General features: G+C 39.1%; 1 protein-coding gene across 4 annotated transcripts in view; it reads left to right on the top strand.

Moving 5' to 3' along the window:
- Positions 1–18,250, top strand: part of gria4a (glutamate receptor, ionotropic, AMPA 4a) — a 123,745-nt gene that overhangs the window by 76,514 nt on the left and 28,981 nt on the right. For all 4 annotated transcript variants that reach the window (XR_014914737.1, XM_085429087.1, XM_085429085.1 and 1 more), the window contains exons 10-13: positions 908–1,018; positions 10,282–10,488; positions 11,714–11,929; positions 14,296–14,456. Coding sequence is in view for 3 of the 4 variants with exons in the window: in XM_085429087.1 (XP_085285213.1) it covers positions 908–1,018; positions 10,282–10,488; positions 11,714–11,929; positions 14,296–14,456 (695 nt within the window). In the remaining variant the exon portion in view is untranslated. The remainder of the gene's footprint in view (positions 1–907; positions 1,019–10,281; positions 10,489–11,713; positions 11,930–14,295; positions 14,457–18,250) is intronic.

An 18,250-nucleotide genomic window follows, 5' to 3' on the forward strand; every position in this document is an offset into this window, starting at 1 on the left:
ATAAATTTTTGAGTCCAGATACTCACAGCAATACCATGAGCAAAGTATTTTAGACCGTGTTTCTAAAAAGCCATGTTAAAAGACAGGAAAATGCAAAGAAAATGCTGTTTATCTTAATTTGAGCAAATGCGATGCCTCAGCAGGATATATACATAAATCACAATTAATTTAAACAATTCCTGTTAATTTGTATAGTGCTTCATTCTTCATTCAGCCTCCATTCATAAAAAAAATAATTTACGCCATAATTATTTTCATAATTCTTAATTAATAACTTCTGTTTGCAATTATGAATACCATTAGATGACTGCAATCAAACCAGCCATCACAGCTTGTGTATATTAATGGCTTTTTGGAGTACACACTGGAGATCAGCTCCCAGGCAACCTGGGGGTACATAAAATCTGCAGTGACATAAATAAGTAAAGTTTGAACATAATCTGTCTCAATAAGAGAAGAAAGTAAGAGGACAGGATGTCATTTGGAACAGCTTATAAATTCTCTATACTGGAAAATCACATACATGTAGCCCCAATAATAAAGATATAGCACCATGTTCCAGCATCGCAATTGTTCCTTCGACAGCAATGTGTGTTTATTGAAGGTTCTTGGCTCACACTCAATATCTCCTACAGTTCCAATGGGAAATTTCCTGGAGTTTGCTCAATCTGATTTATCTTTCTCTCAGTCTCATTTTCTCCTATTTCGCCTTCTCATTTCCTTTAATGATTCTGTTTTACCTTTTCTGTCTCGATTGTATTGCATGCATGTCGAATTACATTTTGCATAAATTGTGCGAGGGTAAAACTGATTGAAAGTACATTAAACTATATTTTCATGGATGTTTTTTCTCTTTTCCCTCTCATTCATCTTCTCCTACTCCCATATATCCCCCTGTTTACCTCAGATTGGTTACTGGAATGACATAGACAAACTTGTGTTGGTCCAGAATGAAAATGCTCTGTCCAATGACAGCTCGGCTATGGAGAACCGGACTGTTGTCGTGACAACTATCATGGTAATGTACCATCTGACTGTTTTCATTTCTCCATTGTTTGGGTGCTATTTGGGTGAAGCTCTCCTTCAGCGCGGATACTCAGTCGTTCCAAAATACATAGCCTAATGTCACCAGAATCTTGATTTGACTTGAGCACGTATGCAGAGAGTTGAAGTTTATGTTGAAAAAAAATTACACACCAGAAAAAATATGATAACCATATGAAATAAGTTTTTATTTTACATTTTTTTCCAAGCAAGATTAGTAAGTGGAAATTGATGGAATAGGAAAACTATAGGCAGAGAATTTCTCATATACAGAACACCCACTTAGAATATTTCACAGGGGATAGGATACACACTAACCAGTCACTTTATTCGGCACCCCTGATCGAGTGGTATAATGCAAATACCTAATCGGCCAATTACATGGAATCGAGTCCGGTACATTCAGGCATATGGACAAATCAAGATGACCTGCTGAAGTTTAAAGTGAGCATCAGAATGGAAATAAAAGGGGATTTAAGGGACTTTGAATTAGGCATGGGTGTTGGCGCCAGCTTGCTGATGTTTCAGAAACTGACGACCTCCTGGGCCAACAAAGAATGGCCCAGAAAAGAGAAAATATCTAGTGAGTTGCAGTTCTTTGGGTAATAATCTCTTGATGCCAGAGGTCAGAGGGGAAAATTGCCTGACTTCTAGCTGATTGCAAGGCAACAGTAACACCAGTAACCACTCATTGAAGCCAAAATAGCAGCACATCAATTCGATTCAGTTTGATTGTATAGCCCAATATCACTTGTAACTGTTCGAAAGGATTCACAGGCATAAAAACATTAATGCACAGGATGTCCAACCTTGAAGCAGATGAGCTACGACAGCAGAAGAGCACACTGGCTGTAGCAACTGAAGCTACAATTCCCAAGGATTCATCAAAATTGAACAATCGAAGGTCTAATGATCCTTGATTTATGCTGAAACAAGATGAAAAGCATGGAGCCATCTTCGTGTGGTTGAAGCTACTAGAAGTGACCTAATGTCAGAAAGCTCACATCATCTCAAGCTGGTTTCTTGAATATTGAAAAATACTCAGATTAGCCTCCACCTTTTGCATTTTATCTTCTAATAGCAAGTGAGAATCTTGTTTTTAAGCCGCATCACTCCTTTTCATTGAAGGGTGTCTTGAAAGTACCCTCTAGGTGAACTGGGGCTATTTTCAGTACAATTAAATAAAGGAGAAGTGGGCATGTGTCATCCCTTAGTGCTAATAGAGTCTGCCATGAATATTGCAGTCTGTACTGTGGGGAAACAATGGCCACAACATTAATGTGATAATACGAGGCTAAAGTGCCCCTTTTAAGTGTTGTTAGACTCGTCTGATGGTTCACAGGACGATTGAACCCTTATGTCTGGACAATCTGGCTTTTCAGTCAGCCTCTGGCACACTCTCACCTCAGCCATTGTTTCAGCGTCCATGGGAAGTGTTTGGAAACTTCCACTTATCAAAAAAAGAAATGTTTTTTTAGCTTGGACCCTCTTTGTTTTCTTTTTATTGGTGGGGGCCATACATTATTCAAATGAAAACGGTAATGCGTCCGCTGATTACTGATTACACACGATCGTAACCAGTCAACATATGCAATCACTTTTCGTAGAGAGGGAAGTTACCACAGTTACTTTGTGGATACTGTAGAACTGATAGCGCTTCAAGTCCAGCTCTGTGGTGAGGTTTACCTGTCTTTGTGGTCTTTTTGGATACATTCAGCATCAGAAAGCTGGAGGATGAACTCCAACAAGGGCACAACATGGCACCGTTTTAACACTGAAAGAAAAATCAGCCTGGAAGTGGACGAGCTGGATGAGTTCAATAGAGCCCTCGCAGTACAGCCAGGAGGGAGTGGCACTTGTCCAGCTGGAAGATTTCACTAATGTCTCATTAGTAGGCAAATCCAAAAGTGACCTCAGATCACCATTTAGAAGTGACCTCAGTCCAATCTCTTCTAATAGCTTTCACATAGACACTGCTCTGCAGCCCAGTTTAATTATTCCTCTTTCTTCTACAAACAAGGATAAAGGAGGGCTAATCGGTGGATGTGTGCACATCCTCCGCTTACATTTGATTTCACTTCACCCATCTGCAGCGTTTTTATGGTGGCCATCCCCTTCCTGTAAATGCAATCAGTCTAATTCAATTTGGCATGCAAAGTGATGCAAGTGAAAGCAACTCAAAAGACTAATTTCAGCCCAGAGATAAAACAAGCCACAGATGCTCGGGCTTTAATTCGGTGTTTTGTTTTAAGGCACATTGCATCGTTTCATCCAGAAAACTCAAATGTGACCAAAATATCTGCAGTTGTACTTCGCCATTGCCCTCCCCTCATGCAAATACTTACAAACAGACAACGGCTCAAAGATGTTGATTTGAGAGTGCAGTGAGTCTACAGTGCCTCCGGTGGCCAGATCCAGTCATCACTCCTGCTGGCGCAGAGGAAAACAGCCGCGCATGCTGCTGTAAAGAGTTCAGAAACACTAAATCAGCTGGATTAGGTGTCCCCAGTTTGAGCTTCACCTTCAGCCATGCACATTTCAGCTGGCAATATATCAAACTACACTGCAGTGTTTGGTTTGGTGACTCGAGTCAGGTGCAAGAGAAACATACAAACACATCATCAAGATCAGATACTTAAAAGGGCAATTTAGTAATCTCTGACAGTGCAGTGCTGTTTTCTGTTTATTTTGTACTGTGTCAATACATTAATCTCATTTTGGTTGAAGAGCTGGTGTTATGAATAAATTAGTATGGTGAACAGTGTGTACATGCTTCCGTTGTTTATTTCCATCTGTCATTCTATAATATGTCTGTCATTCATCTGACATTCCAGCACATCTGTCCTCGTACTCCCCTCATCTCTCCTTCGTCTTCTCGATTCTCTGTAACTGTACTCACCTCTTCAGCCTCCCCAAACCTTTGTTTTCTACCTCCATGCCTGCAGTCTTTGCATATTTCTCTGTGGATGGTGACCTCAGCAGGGCTTGACTAATGTTAGCTCAGCCACCTCCTCCTCTTTGCAGCCTCTGGTGATGAGGAAACCTCTGCAGCGACACTGATGCCGAGTCTGCAGACAAACCAACAGACAGAAAACACAGACCCTCGAAAATGACTGAGAACAGACAGCCTGATAGAGTTTCTCTAAAGCTCTTAAAGGACTTATCTTTCTTTTCTTTTTTTTCTGTATAACATTTTTTTTTATTATTTGGTTCTGACATCATATATTTGCTTAGATGAAGATGGCTAAGAAATAACGGCACAGAGAAGAGACGAGAAGGAGGATCATGGCCCTGTGAGGTTTTGGGCTGACTTGCTCATTGTGCTCCTGTCTTCCTCTCGTAACAAAGCTACCACCAGATGAAAGCTCTGCAATGGATTCTGCAGCGTCTGTCAAGGTTTGACATTTGGTCGCACAAAGTCACCGGACTGTGGGACAACGTGTTAATTTAGATTCTTCTCTTTTTGAGGACAACACAGCTACCACCGTCCTCTCTGTTACACTGCCTGCAGAAGAATTTGCCTTAATCAGATTTCGATTTTATTTTTTACTTGTTTTTTTTTTTTTTTAAGAGAAGATGTAGGTGGAGAGTGACAGGTCTTCACTGTCAGTCCGGCATTTTTTTAAGCACTCACCTTTCTCTCCTCTGTCTTCATCTCTATGCTGTGTCTCTCTGTAAATCTATTCAGTCATGCCTACTCAGTCAACTTTCCTTTAGTGTATTTGAGCTCTTCTGATAGGTTTTTTTTTTTTTTTTTATCTCTTCATCAAAATAAAAGGGTAAAGTAAACCTGTTCTCATAATTTTAGGTGACTTGTTGGGCATTTGTATGAGACAGTGCTATTTTCCATGTCTCTCTATGTATTTAATCTTACTTCCACAGAGACACTGTGATCATTTGTGTACTCTACATGTAAAAGAATAGCATTTTTTTAAAAACTATCCCAGAAAATACTCCAAAGCTGACCCTACACGAAAATGGAAATATTGCAGACATCCTCAAGACCCAAATGCTAAAGTAAACATTAATTAGAAACCCAGTTACACAAACACATGAATACATGTGCATCAACAAAGCCCTCACAGATCTCAGAGCAAAGATGAGGGCAGATTGTTAGATGTGTTGCCTATGGTCATTATTAAAGAGTCCTTAACTCTATTCCAGATACACCCATGAGGACATGACTGTGTCTTATTTATGCCCCTGCTTTATAATCATAGTAGTGCAATATATCTGACTTTATATTAGTTAGATTTTAAGTTAAACAATTCTAATCTTAAAAGAAAGAATATTGTTATTGAAAAAATAAAACCAAATCTTTAACGAACCAAAAGGATTGTGCACGGCTGGTCGGTTAGACTTAGTCTGCCTTGATGTCTAATTAGTTGTCTGACTGATTCATATGTTGACAGACAAACTGACTGACTGTTACTGAAGAGGACTTGAAGGACTGGCAGTCTTCGTCTTCTGGTCATTGGTTGGCTGCTCAAATAATCTTATTAACTGCTGAACTGCCCTGCTTTCTTTATGGCTAAATAGCTGGGAGTTAATCGCACTGACCAACTGGCCAAATATGTGACCGGATAGATGATTATGTACTGTGATTGCAGTAATTGCTTAATAAATGGACTGCCTGACCAAGTAACTGACAAAGGCTGTGACTCACTGCCTGCCTTGCTTCTCTGGTCATGTGAACAGATAGCTCGCAGGCTGGTGAGATGTCTCTTGCTATGTAAAAATCTGGCTTTTAAAATGCTGTAATCCAGTTGGGGGGTTGAGGGGGAGTGAATGAATGACTGGACAGTTAGGTTGACTGTCCATTGCATTGGGGTTCGTCTTCTCACCAGGCTAGCTGACTGGCTTACATAGCAAGTCATTTCTGCCTTTTTGGCACCAGAGTGAAGTGTTTCATGTCTTATCAGCCCCAACCATTTGCTTCTACAAAGCTGTTCTCCCTCTCTCACACACCCCTTTCCCTTCTTTGCTTGCTCCCTCGCTTCTTCTCCATTTTTCTTTTTTTGTCACATTCTCTCTTTCTCTTAATCTCTCCTTCACACTTTCCCCCTTGCTGTTTCTATCGTCTATTCTCCTTGTAGCGATCACTGTTTGTATTCTGATCTCCTCCCTCATCTTTCTTCTGTAGTTTCTTACAGCCAAAACGCCCTGCATCCCTCTCATCCTGCTAGTCTCGTTTCCATTACCATCCTTCTTTCCTTTCAACCTCCTGATTCTTATTTCTTCCTCTCTTCTCCCCTCCCATTCCTTGCACTAACTCATGATGCCACATTAGGCAACACCCAAACATGATGCTTTTTCCCAGCAGTAAATACATGCGCTAACATCTTGTACACACACAAACTCACTCACTCACAGCAAGACAAAAGTGTCTGGAGCAAACTGATAACAAACCTTAAGGAGGCATTAAAGTGATACACTGCCACTTTTGCCAGAGCTTCAGCTAAAATGTGTGTGTCCATACATATAGTATATCCTTTCGTGTGTATCGGCTTACATAAAACTAAATTAACTCAGCAAAGTAGACTTGTCAGACTTTAAGCATTTGACCTTGTAATTGAGATGGCTGCATTCTCCTTAACACAAGCTGACTAAAAGATTCCCGCTGAGAATCAGTGATTAAAGATGAAGCAAACAAGCGCTCAAGGTTATTTTTTAAGGAAGGGACCCGATAAGGCGCTTCCATTTCAGGGTCAGCAAAGAAAGTTGTTTGGACGTGACAGGATTGGATTCACAGAATTCACTATAAAGCTGACAATAAAAATAAATAAAATAAATAAATATGCATTAGAAGATATTTCCATTTGCCAACTGCCAAGAGTTTGATTTGGACAATAATGCTGTTCTCCATTTGACACTACAGCATGTGCACGAATACTTGTGGATATGATTTTAAGTTGATTATTACATAAACCTTAAACCAATTATATCAGAAACAATCTCAAATTCAAATTAAGCTCCAAAAATAGGAATAGAGTGGTTTATTCAAAATGAAAATGGGAAATAGGTGTAGCAGTTTATTGAAACATGTGCAAAGATACATGGAAATAGAGATATATAAAGAAATAAATAGCTTGTTACAATTCTAACAAGCTTGAAAGGTATGACACCTTAAACGTTCAACATAGTCTGAACTCTCTTAGCTGAACTGTAGTTCTCCAATCTTCTTGAATGACATTCAAAGCTCCACTTTGAATGTTGGCTGCCTTTTTGTTCTGTTCTCGTTCAAGATTATCCCACACTTCTTTAATCATGTTGAGGTCCAGGCTCTGTTTAGGCTAAATCCTGACTGAGAGTGTTCCACTGTGTGTGTTTTTTATCAAGGTATGCTTTCACTGCATTGGCAGTATATTTGGGATCACTGTCATGTTGAAACATGAAACTGTTGCCAATCAGATGCTTACCAGATGGTACCTTTTTTTGTGTTCATAATTCATTTTGAAACGATCCCCAACCCCACTAGCTGAAAAGCTGATCTAAATCACGACAGTACCTCCACCATGTTTTACGGATGGATGTAGAGAGCAACAGAACTATTGCTCAAGACCGCTTTAAAAAATCACTGAGGAGATGTATGTTGTATTTTTCAGCTAATCCTTTGGTTGCATTCATTCCAATGGACAGTTGTGCTAAGCTAACCGTCTCATGGCTGCAGCTTCATAATTAACTTACAGAATTAGAGTGGTATCAGTCTAGCTCTGAGCACATATGTGTTAATGGAAACTATTAAGGTTATAGATAGTGCTTTAAACATGCAACCACATCAATCAGATTATAATATTGCATACGTTTGAGTTTCCTTATTTCCTTATATATATTTGTACAAGTTGTCTGCATTACAACTGGTTCCAGCGTTCAAAGCACTTGTACTTTAAAAGATGATTTCCTCACACTATCGCTTTCCTCTTACTTTTTATCCCTGGTATGCGATTGTGATGGCTCTGTGCATCTGTTTCATTTACATGAAACTGCTTTGCTTTTCACATGATTGATGTATAGTTTGTGGAATTTGTGCCCCGGAAGCTGCTAATGTATCTGATAATCATATTTTTGGGAGAAATGTTTTGTTCTTTTATGTTTTGTTTTCTTTGTATGTTATGAAACTGAGCACCAAAGGGCAAATGTTTGTACTTAATGATGATGACGATGATTGTCTTGGTAGTGCAAATGTTCAGCATTAATATTCAACATAAATTAAGAACTGATTTGAATGCTTGGCTTCAAAAGAAACAGATTTTCTTAATAGTGTTTTACTGAAAAGTGGAGAATTTTTTTTTTTTGCAAAAAGCACCTCTGTAATGTGTATTTGTTTTTGAATTGTCTAAATGTAATGTTATTTTCTGTATGTTTTTTTTTTACCTTGTTTATGTGGAAGAACAAAAAGGTGTGCATGTCCTAAGCAAACTAAAAAAAATGATGATGAACTCATTTAAAAAATAATATTTTAGAAAAAGAAATGTTTACAGCTATCCTAGCAGCTTTTTCAGGTTGTGAACATGCTTAAAATAACAATGATAATACTTTATCTTGATGTTTTTTGGGTTTATTTTATTTTGGTGGTGGCCAAAATCAAAATACCAGACTGGAGTCTTCAGAATGGTAATCCTCAATCCAGTGAGCAGTGTCAGGATGTCCAGCAGAGGCGGTGGGGAATGCTTTTAATTTTCAAGATATTTACTCATAAACCAAATTAGGAATCAGATAATATAAGACAGAAATTCTTCTGCAGTATAAATCATCTTTACATTTAGATAAATGCAAAGTCATTAAATACCCCCACTGAGAAGAATTTCTCATTTTACGCCTCAGTCGTACACAAGTGCACAAGTAAATGGTTTCATTTCAAGCTCTTTGTTTGCTGAAGAGAATAAGGATCAATCTATAAATCCAACTTCCCTTTGAAGGATTTGTTTGTATCGCTCAGCTCCTGTTGTGAGATGGTTTTAATCCCTCTGCATGCCTTCCTTTGAGCTAGACCTTTTCTTAATGTAATTCAATTTCCCAGATTGAAGATTCTCCCATTGATTTCATCCAGATCTGTGTTCTTTATTGCTCATTTGACATCTTTGATTCATGTCAGCATAAAAATTCTCCTTGATTAAACTGTACTTGAGTTTGGTGTGAATCAATTTCGCGAATGAAGAATTCAAATGTTATCGTTTTGTATGCGTTTTATCGTCCACATTTACTGTTTCATAGCTCGGCCGTGTTGGGTATTATACCGGGCCTGTTTGATTAAACAGATGAGATTAGTCTTTGATTAAAACAGGTTTGATAACATTTTAATAGGCTTTGTTTCATGTGGATTACAGGGTAAGCTGCCTCAGGCATAATACCATTACTCACTGCTTCTGATAGATGCACTGTCACTCAAAAGACTCTCTGCGTCTGTGTGCGTTTCTTTTCTCTGTGGATATCCTACGTGCAGCGATGCATTTGTGCTATTCCTAATACACCGACCACCTCACATTAAACTCACTCTTTTCGCTTTCATCTTTGATAACTGCATGCACAGAATTCATTTCGCCTAAAAGCACCAGTCTCCTCTGCTTTTTCTTCTCCTTCTTTGTATTTTTCTTCCCTCTCATACATTTCTCTCTTCTCAGCATTAGTGTTGCACTAATTCAGGTGAGGGTCCCTGTGGAGTCATGTAGACGAAGGCATATAACACAGTGCTGCAAGTTAGAAAAACAAGATATAAAACTTCACCTTGTAAAAACCATCTGTAATATATAGATATTTTCCCATTTTATCAACTATCATTTTTTATCAAGTTCTGGCTTCTGTGTTTTACTAACAAGGTAGTTTGTGTGTGAGATTTTATGTTACTACACAGTTACTAACACATGAATCTGATAATGTGATGGTGGGTTATATGGACATGGTCCTGTATGTACGCTAAGATATCATAGGGTGATGTGTATGTAGTTTATAAAATTCAGCTGATTTGCTCTTTGGTCTTTTATTCAATCCTGTAGCTTTGCATTATTTTCATATCTTGTAGAGATTTGTTACTCAAAGATTGTTTTTTACAAAAAGAAGTTCAATATAAGCTTCTCCTTAAAATCTATATACATGTCTATTTTTCACAAGAATAACATCAATTTTCTTTGTACGTGTTTCATGCGTGGTGCATTGTTCGTAAGCAGACTGGTTCCTCTTAATTCCTGCCATCATGTTCGTCCAAACAGCTGTCCTTCTTCCCTTATGCTGGTTTTGTAGGAGGGTCCTTACGTGATGCTGAAGAAGAACTGGGAGCTTTATGAGGGCAACGACCAGTATGAGGGATACTGTGTGGACCTTGCCTCTGAGATTGCCAAACACATCGGAATTAAATACAAGATCTCCATTGTACCAGATGGGAAATATGGAGCGAGGGATCCAGAGACAAAGATATGGAATGGCATGGTTGGCGAGCTTGTGTACGGGGTAAGGATGGAAAAATTGCAGCATGCAAGGAATGCTTTGAATTTTGTTCTGGATTTTCTGTTAAGTATCAGAGTATGGCGTTTAAGTGAAATCACAATGACATTACAACAGCATCACAAATCACATCCTGTTATGGTGCACTTCGGTGCCTTTTGGCAAAAACTTCTATAATCTTTGCAGAGGTCGTATGAGCTGCAGAGACATTACATCATGCAATGACTGAGAAATTCTCAAAATGACTCCCTGCAGTATAGCAACTCTCACAAGCTCTGCATCTCCATAGTTGCCAAGTTAGCTTCCCACTGAGATGTAATGTCACGGCAGGTTCACTTATTTCTTGAGATTTTTGCCACGCTGGTTAATTATGCCATATACTCCCAGGCACAGTCTGAGATCTCACAATGCTGTCTGAATACAAACTTTATTTGCACACACAAGACAATGTCAGTCGTCGATTTGACGAAGAGTGAAAGCGGAGACGTTGCAGCAGAACACTGACAGAATTAATTACCCTCCAGAATCTGGAAGGTGACACAGCAGAACATTGACTAATCGGGTTTGATTTGCATCAAACACTCACAGTCCGTCCTGATAACTCTTCTTCCACACATAGAAAATACTGTACTGCACTTGTAGTCTTTGTCTTTTCTTTGTTGTACTTTACCCCCCCGTCTTTGCTGTAATTTGTTTTATCCGTCCCTCTATTGTGCATTAGGTTGAGTGGGTATTTGATATCCTGTCCTCTCTGTTTTCTTTTCATATCACTTCTGTCCTCGTTCTTTTATATTTGCTGTTTACTTTTCTTGTGTTGCAACATCTTTACTCTTTGTAGCAATGCGCTGCTATCGTAGGTTGTTTCACTTACCACTGTAGCTATCATTTAGAATCATGCAATCATTCAGCAGTCTGTGTGCTGAATTAATGGTATTTCTGACTTTTCTTTGGATTTTGTAAATGTGTGTAAGTCTGTATGCACACTGCCTTTCATGTCTACTGTATGAAATACTCCTCTGTCGTTCTGGTATCCCATCACCCGCCTGCATTTCTTTCAACCCTCTGCTCTCCCACTTCTTCTCTCACCTTTGAGTCCAGTTCCCCTTTGCTTTGCTCATTGACAGTTTCTATTCATTATAGCTTGTTTGTTTTATATGCAGTTGATGCAAATTAACTGCAGTAAAAACATGAGAGTGAAGTGAAATCTCAGCCCCACCCCTCTCCTTTGCAGAAAGCAGAAATTGCTGTGGCCCCACTGACCATCACCCTGGTGAGAGAGGAGGTGATCGACTTCTCTAAGCCTTTCATGTCTCTGGGAATTTCAATCATGATCAAGAAGCCTCAGAAGTCTAAACCAGGTGTTTTCTCTTTCCTGGACCCACTGGCCTACGAGATCTGGATGTGCATAGTGTTCGCTTACATTGGCGTCAGTGTTGTGCTGTTTTTGGTGAGTTATTGTTACATACTAGGTGTTAGAATTTGAGCTGGATCCCAGGACTGGACTAGAAAAGTTACTGAAGCCTTGGGTTAAGGGATGAAAGTGCATACAGTAGCTACAGAAGTTAGTTTTTATTGTAAGGTGCTTTTTTACCACACAACTCATCATGACTCTTGATGTCTCTGAGTATATATTTTTTTATGTTTTATAGATTAGCCCTCAATAGCTAATGCATTTAAAAATTTAAGAAGTATGACAGTACTCCCTTTACACTCTCAGCTGAAATGGCATTTACAGTGTTGAAGACAGCTTCTAGGCAGGAAACCATTGGATACTTAGAGGCATCCTCTATGAACAGAAATATCATAATAGTGATGTATGTGAGACATTTAGATGCTCAATGTCAGATATTTAAGACAGCCCACTTCAGCATGCACAAGATCAGCATAAGCCCTGTGATACCAGATTGTCTGAATATTCAAGGAAACTGTTTTTCCTCTTTTATATAAATCAGAAATTCACTCTCCAAGGTTTTCCTTTTATCTGTTCTGAGATGTTAAACAGATGTCTCTCGCCGCTTGCTAGCTCAGTTTGCCTCTGAAAACACATTTCTATCATTTTGTATTAACTTCTGTGTGAATAGATTATAGCGCAACTTAAAAAATGCAACCCTACCCAACTAACTCTGTGACCTGTGGACTGATCTTAAACAACAAAAGAAAACAACTCTGGTCAAACTTGAAAATTTAAAGGTGCCAAAGGTGATGAAGACCAGGCAATGCTACTTGCTAGGAAATGGAGTCCACTAATAGCTGATAATCATTTTCAAAAATACACTTCAACAAAAACTTCTGCTGTTTAGTTGATAGAGGCCACCATGCTTTGCTGTAATGTTGCAAGCCCATAATCAGTGTTCATTCTCAGCCTCTGCATCTTTTTATTAGCACTACTTGTGCACTATATTATTATGAATTTATTAAAAATTCACAGAGTACACTTCAGCCCATGGGCTCATGGTGTCCTGGTCACCAAACATTTGAACATTTCAGAAAAGAAGCGCTCCCGGGCAAGAGCGATTCTTTACTGTAAGCTTTACAAGCAGCATTTGCACCTGGAAATAGCTAATGACATCAGATTTTAAAAGTGGATCAAGGTTTTTGTTTTTATTTATTCTTTTTGTTTGTTTGTTTATTATTACTATTATTATTATTATTATTATTATTAAAGAAGTTACAAAAATTATCTGGATTCAAATATGGCAGTAATGACAGTGTTAGTGAGACGGTAAGTTAAGGTTAGCCAACTTGTGAAACTTTAGCAAAACATAGTTAAGACTCTGGTAAGTCCAGCTCCCATACATACTCCCAGGGGTTGTCTTACTCATGAAGTAATTTGAAAATAACAGCTAACTAATCAGATAATGTTATCAAATGACTATAACCAAAGTCATGTAACAAAGTTACAGGTTACAGTTAACCTTAGCTTGCTAAAGTTCTGGAGTTAAAATTATTTGTGTACATATTAACTGACTAGCCAGTCAAATTACTTCACCAGCTATAGAGGAACGTGATCCATCACATCACACAGTACTGTGTATTTGCCAAAGTTTAATTAAGGCCAAAAGAATATTCATTGCCTCTATATAAATAAAAAGCCTAATACATTTTTGTACTTTACAGTCACATGTGATAAAGTAGAAAACTGGAAACAAGAAAATGTTGTCTGATATATACTGTAGAGTCAACAATTGTGATTGTAGCTTGCAACCACAAATGTTCTTTTCTGATGACCAACGGCCCAAAAAGCTATTTTTTCCTTATTTTGCTGCTTTCCTTTTCAATGTTTCTCTTGTTTTTTTCTGCCACACAAAAATACTGCCACACAACTGTGTTACCTCAAATGGGTCTGTAACTTTGTCTACACTATTATTATTACTGAGCAATGCAGGGAAATGACGCCAAGCCAGCTACCTGTACTGTAATTTAGCTGCACACCATGTCTACTGTTTTTAGCTTTGTCAAGTCCAAGTTTACTCTGTTGCTATTATATTTATACGCAATATTTAGTATAGATTATATACACTGGTATTGCTGACTTACATCTCTGGTGATTCCTTTAGTGTTCTAATGTTGTGGAAGAGCATAATAACATTGGTGATAGTGCTGTCCGTGTCTCATTACCATGTGGTTAAAAAAGGGGATTTTGACCATTTCAGACCTTGGTAGTCCTGTAGTGTCTTTCTTGAAATTAAAATGAAAACATTTGTGTGCATATTCAAGTCCTTAACATGTTTCAATTTTTCATTTTAATGTTCCTATTCAGCTTTTCTTTTTCTTTAAAATTTTCTAACCACTTTTCTGCATATGCTATCTTAGGTGAGTCGCTTCAGTCCGTATGAGTGGCATGCAGAGGAACCAGAGGAGGGTGCCACAGAGCAGGGCCCCACTGACCAACCTCCAAATGAGTTTGGCATCTTTAACTCCCTGTGGTTCTCACTGGGAGCCTTCATGCAACAAGGCTGCGACATCTCACCACGGTGAGGGAGGGAAATGATCTGTGAGAGACAAACAGAGTGCATTTGTGTTTGCATGTGCGTCAGACTGAGCGAGATCATATTTAAGGCTGTGTACAGGGTGAGTGTGTGGGCTGGGGAGAGCATGTGTGCCTGTGTAACTGTCTGTAATGCTTGAGTGCTGTAGTATTAGACAGTGGTGATTCAGACTGTTGACAAAGTGAATCACCTCTTTTAGCACTTTTCTAGGTTTAACTGAGCTGGGCTGATACACTAAGGCACACACATGCAAATACAAAAACGTAGAAGTGTGAAGAAAACACCTGCATACAGTCCAGTGGTGATGTACATGTGGGTCTGTTATGGTGGAAGATTTAGCAGTTTGCTAGGTGTGTATGAATCTTTAATGCACCACAGAAGAGGCAGAGTCCAGCTATATTTTTAGAATATTTATAAGAATATGCCATTTTATTATTGATAACCTGAGAATGCAGTTTAGTGAAATATTCATTGCCAGCATCCTCAAGACCTTTAGGGAGCAAGTCTAAGGAGAGAAGGAGCAGCAGGGAGCACTTCACACTAAAACAAATGAAAGCAAAGCCTGATGAGTGATGAACGCAAGAAAAACATAGTGTGATCAGTCGAGTTTGGGAGAACAATAAAAAAAACTGTTATGTAAGCATTCACGCGTATATGGAAATGGAAGCTTCACACTTTAGGAAGATAAAGTTATTGCTCAACTGAACATTATTCCACCTGCAACATGACATTACAACCCTTTCGTGTTACCTGAAATCGTTAAAACATGACGTTTATCTGCCTGTGGGAGAGTTACACTCTCCTTACATTTTTGGAGATTATCTTTATAGCTGCAATATGTCTTAATGGATTTAGTCTTCCAAGCACAAGACATCGAAAAGAATCCAGTCAGTAAGAACAACACAAATTAGAAGATCCCACATGCTGCAACCCAAGCAACGGTCCATTACCCATACTGGAATCCAGTGAGTGGATCCAGTCCTGGAGTGCTGTGTATATGTATTGATTTGGTACTAAGAGGTCAGGGATGCAACAATGACCTTAAATGTCACAATATGCACTGCAGGGGAAATTTACAGGCAGTCTTTTGCTGTTTTCTAACAAGCCGGGTCACTTCTGGATTTCGTGTCAGCTCTTTGCAGATGATATAGTTCTGTTGGCTTCATCAGTTGCTGGCCTCCAGCTCAAAGTGGGAATGAGAATTAGCTTCTCCAAATCCAAGCCCATGGTTCTCGACAGGAAAGGACTTAAAGTATCTGGGGTTTTGTTCCAAAGTGAGGAAGCGGAAGGTCGACAAACGGATTTGTGCAGCATCTGCATTGATGCAGATGCTGCACAAATCCATTGTGGTGAAGTGAGCTGAGCGTAAAACCAAAGTGTAAAACTACATTGCTACACTTAACTATAGTCGCAAGCTCTGAGTAATGACCAAAGGAGATCATGATTCCATGGGGCAGAAATTGGTTTCCTCTGAAGCATGGCTGGGCTCAGCCTTAGAGAAAGGGTGAGAAATCTAGTCATTCTAGAGCTGCTGCTCCCCCATGCCAGAAGGAGCAAGTTGAAATGGTTAGGGCATCTGATTAGGATGCCTCCTGGGCCTCCCCTAAGCAAGGTGTTCTGGGCATACTCGGTGGAGGGCCCACAGTATGCACAGGAAACTATGTCTCTCAGCTGGCTTGGGGACAGTTCCTCTGGATGAGATGAAGAAGGTGGTTGGGATAAACGAGGGATGGATGGATGGATGGATATACTTATACTTAAATATACTTAAAGAGGAAAGCTTTTCCTGATTTTACCTGAGTTTCAGATTCTGTTACCATTTTTTATTTCTTAAATTATTTCTTTTGCAGCACTTCAATTGTCTCTGGTGCTTGTTTTATTTTGCTCACTAATCATTTTACTTTGCTGCTCCTGCAAAGGACTTCATATCACAGATCTTGAAAAGTGGTATATGGCAAACTTTATCATTATTCGTTATTTTCTTCTTCTCAAGGACTATTCTGCTGTTTCTGAAATGAATTGACATCAAGAATCGCTCAGACATTTGTGCTGCATCTCCATTTGCATTTCTCTTTCAAAAAAAGAACAAAAGTTTCTTTTCATCCCCCCAAACTTCACTTTCGTCCTCCTCCTCTTTTGCTCCTCTGCCCTTCTCTTGTGCTCTCGCATCCATCTCTTTCATACGCTCTCCTTTTCTCTCTCCACTTCCCGACACATGTCGTCTCCTTCTTCTCCCCACTTTACTGTGACTGACAGGCCAATTCTAGCCTTAGCACACAAAATGGAAAACACTCACATCGGCTGCGCGCACAACCACTCAGAGATGCACGGTCATACAAGTTGTGCACACGAATAAACAGACACTTTACAGACTTTGCTTTCCTTATACACACGCATGTAAAAGAACAAAACAACCAGCGTACAGTTTCACAACAGTCCAACACACACATGTGGACCTTTCTGTCACTTGCAGGTCCTGAGTATAAGCTACAGCTGTCATATCAATAATGTGATACTTAACATGAAGCCAGTGTTCGTCACATAAATCACTACAGCCTGTCACTTCCAATATAGCACAACGTCTCCATAGGCCAGGATTACAGCGGCCGCAAATGCCAGATTATATTCTTACAGTAAGAAATGTGTTTAGTTTATCTTATGGATTTTTCAAACAAATCTTGGCAATTTAGGCTTAAGATTTTTCCTCATAGTAGCACCTCCTACAGTTACAGTTGATGAAGTAAATGCACTTTGATTTACACTGTATCAACATTTTAGTCTCACAAGATACACAAGGACGGGTACATTTGCTGTGTTTCTCCACTCTGATGGCATTTGGTTTTCAACCCCCTGTTTTTTTACACAGAAATGAGCTTTGGAGATGCATATCTCTTAATTGTAATATTGACAATATGGGGACATACCTGGTGTTTTCTAATAAGAAAGAAGAGGCCAAGGAGAGGTGAAAGCATTCAGTGAACAGGCGCGAGGTTAATGATGGAAGCACAAATGAAAACAAAAGTATATTAACTCTTGACCACACATGTTTAAATAGATAGCACTCAATGTTCCCAATGGCTTTGTCCATATATGTGGTGCTTTATATGGGCTCTTGCTGAAAACAGCGTGCTATATATAGTGAGTCAAGGGAGACAATGTATTGCTGCATGCTTACAAATAAGAGCAATGGTGTCTGTAAAAGACTTAACTTCTCTGAATCATGAGGCTTTGCGGTTTGGCAAATGTCATTCAGATTGGACCAATGTCATTCAAAATACAGCAGCAGAATTTTCAATGGACTCATATTTTGGCCAGTGGGTGTTAAGGGCTTAAAGTGACTTTTAGCGTTATGGGTGAGATTATTTATAATCAAAAACCTTTTACAGTCTGCCCAATCTTTTGCCCAACCTATGCATCTCGTGCTAAACCATGCATCCCTGCACCGTGATTAGCATCACACCCCTTTCTTACAGCAAACACTAAGGCTGCTGATTATAGCAAAGGAGTCTCAGTAAGGGGAGGAGAAATTTGCTATTGTCCCTCTTAATCTCTCTTCATGTGGCCCTAACGTGCTCTCCCGTATCTTTCTCCCAGTATTTCTTTTGTCATTGGGAGCCACGCTGAATGAAGCCAAATTTTACTGTTTTTAATGTGCCAATTTGGCTAGATAGCAGTGTCTGTGACTATAAAGCTTTTAAATTTAGGTTGTGTTCATGTAGTAGCATTATTCCACATGAAATCACGGTCAAAGAGTTTATTAGTCATCAGACTCATTGATG

This window comes from Rhamphochromis longiceps, linkage group LG14, assembly GCF_057381845.1.
Source record: "Rhamphochromis longiceps isolate RC_006_pf linkage group LG14, R_longiceps_female_GT1.1, whole genome shotgun sequence".
Classification (NCBI taxonomy): Eukaryota; Metazoa; Chordata; class Actinopteri; order Cichliformes; family Cichlidae; genus Rhamphochromis; species Rhamphochromis longiceps.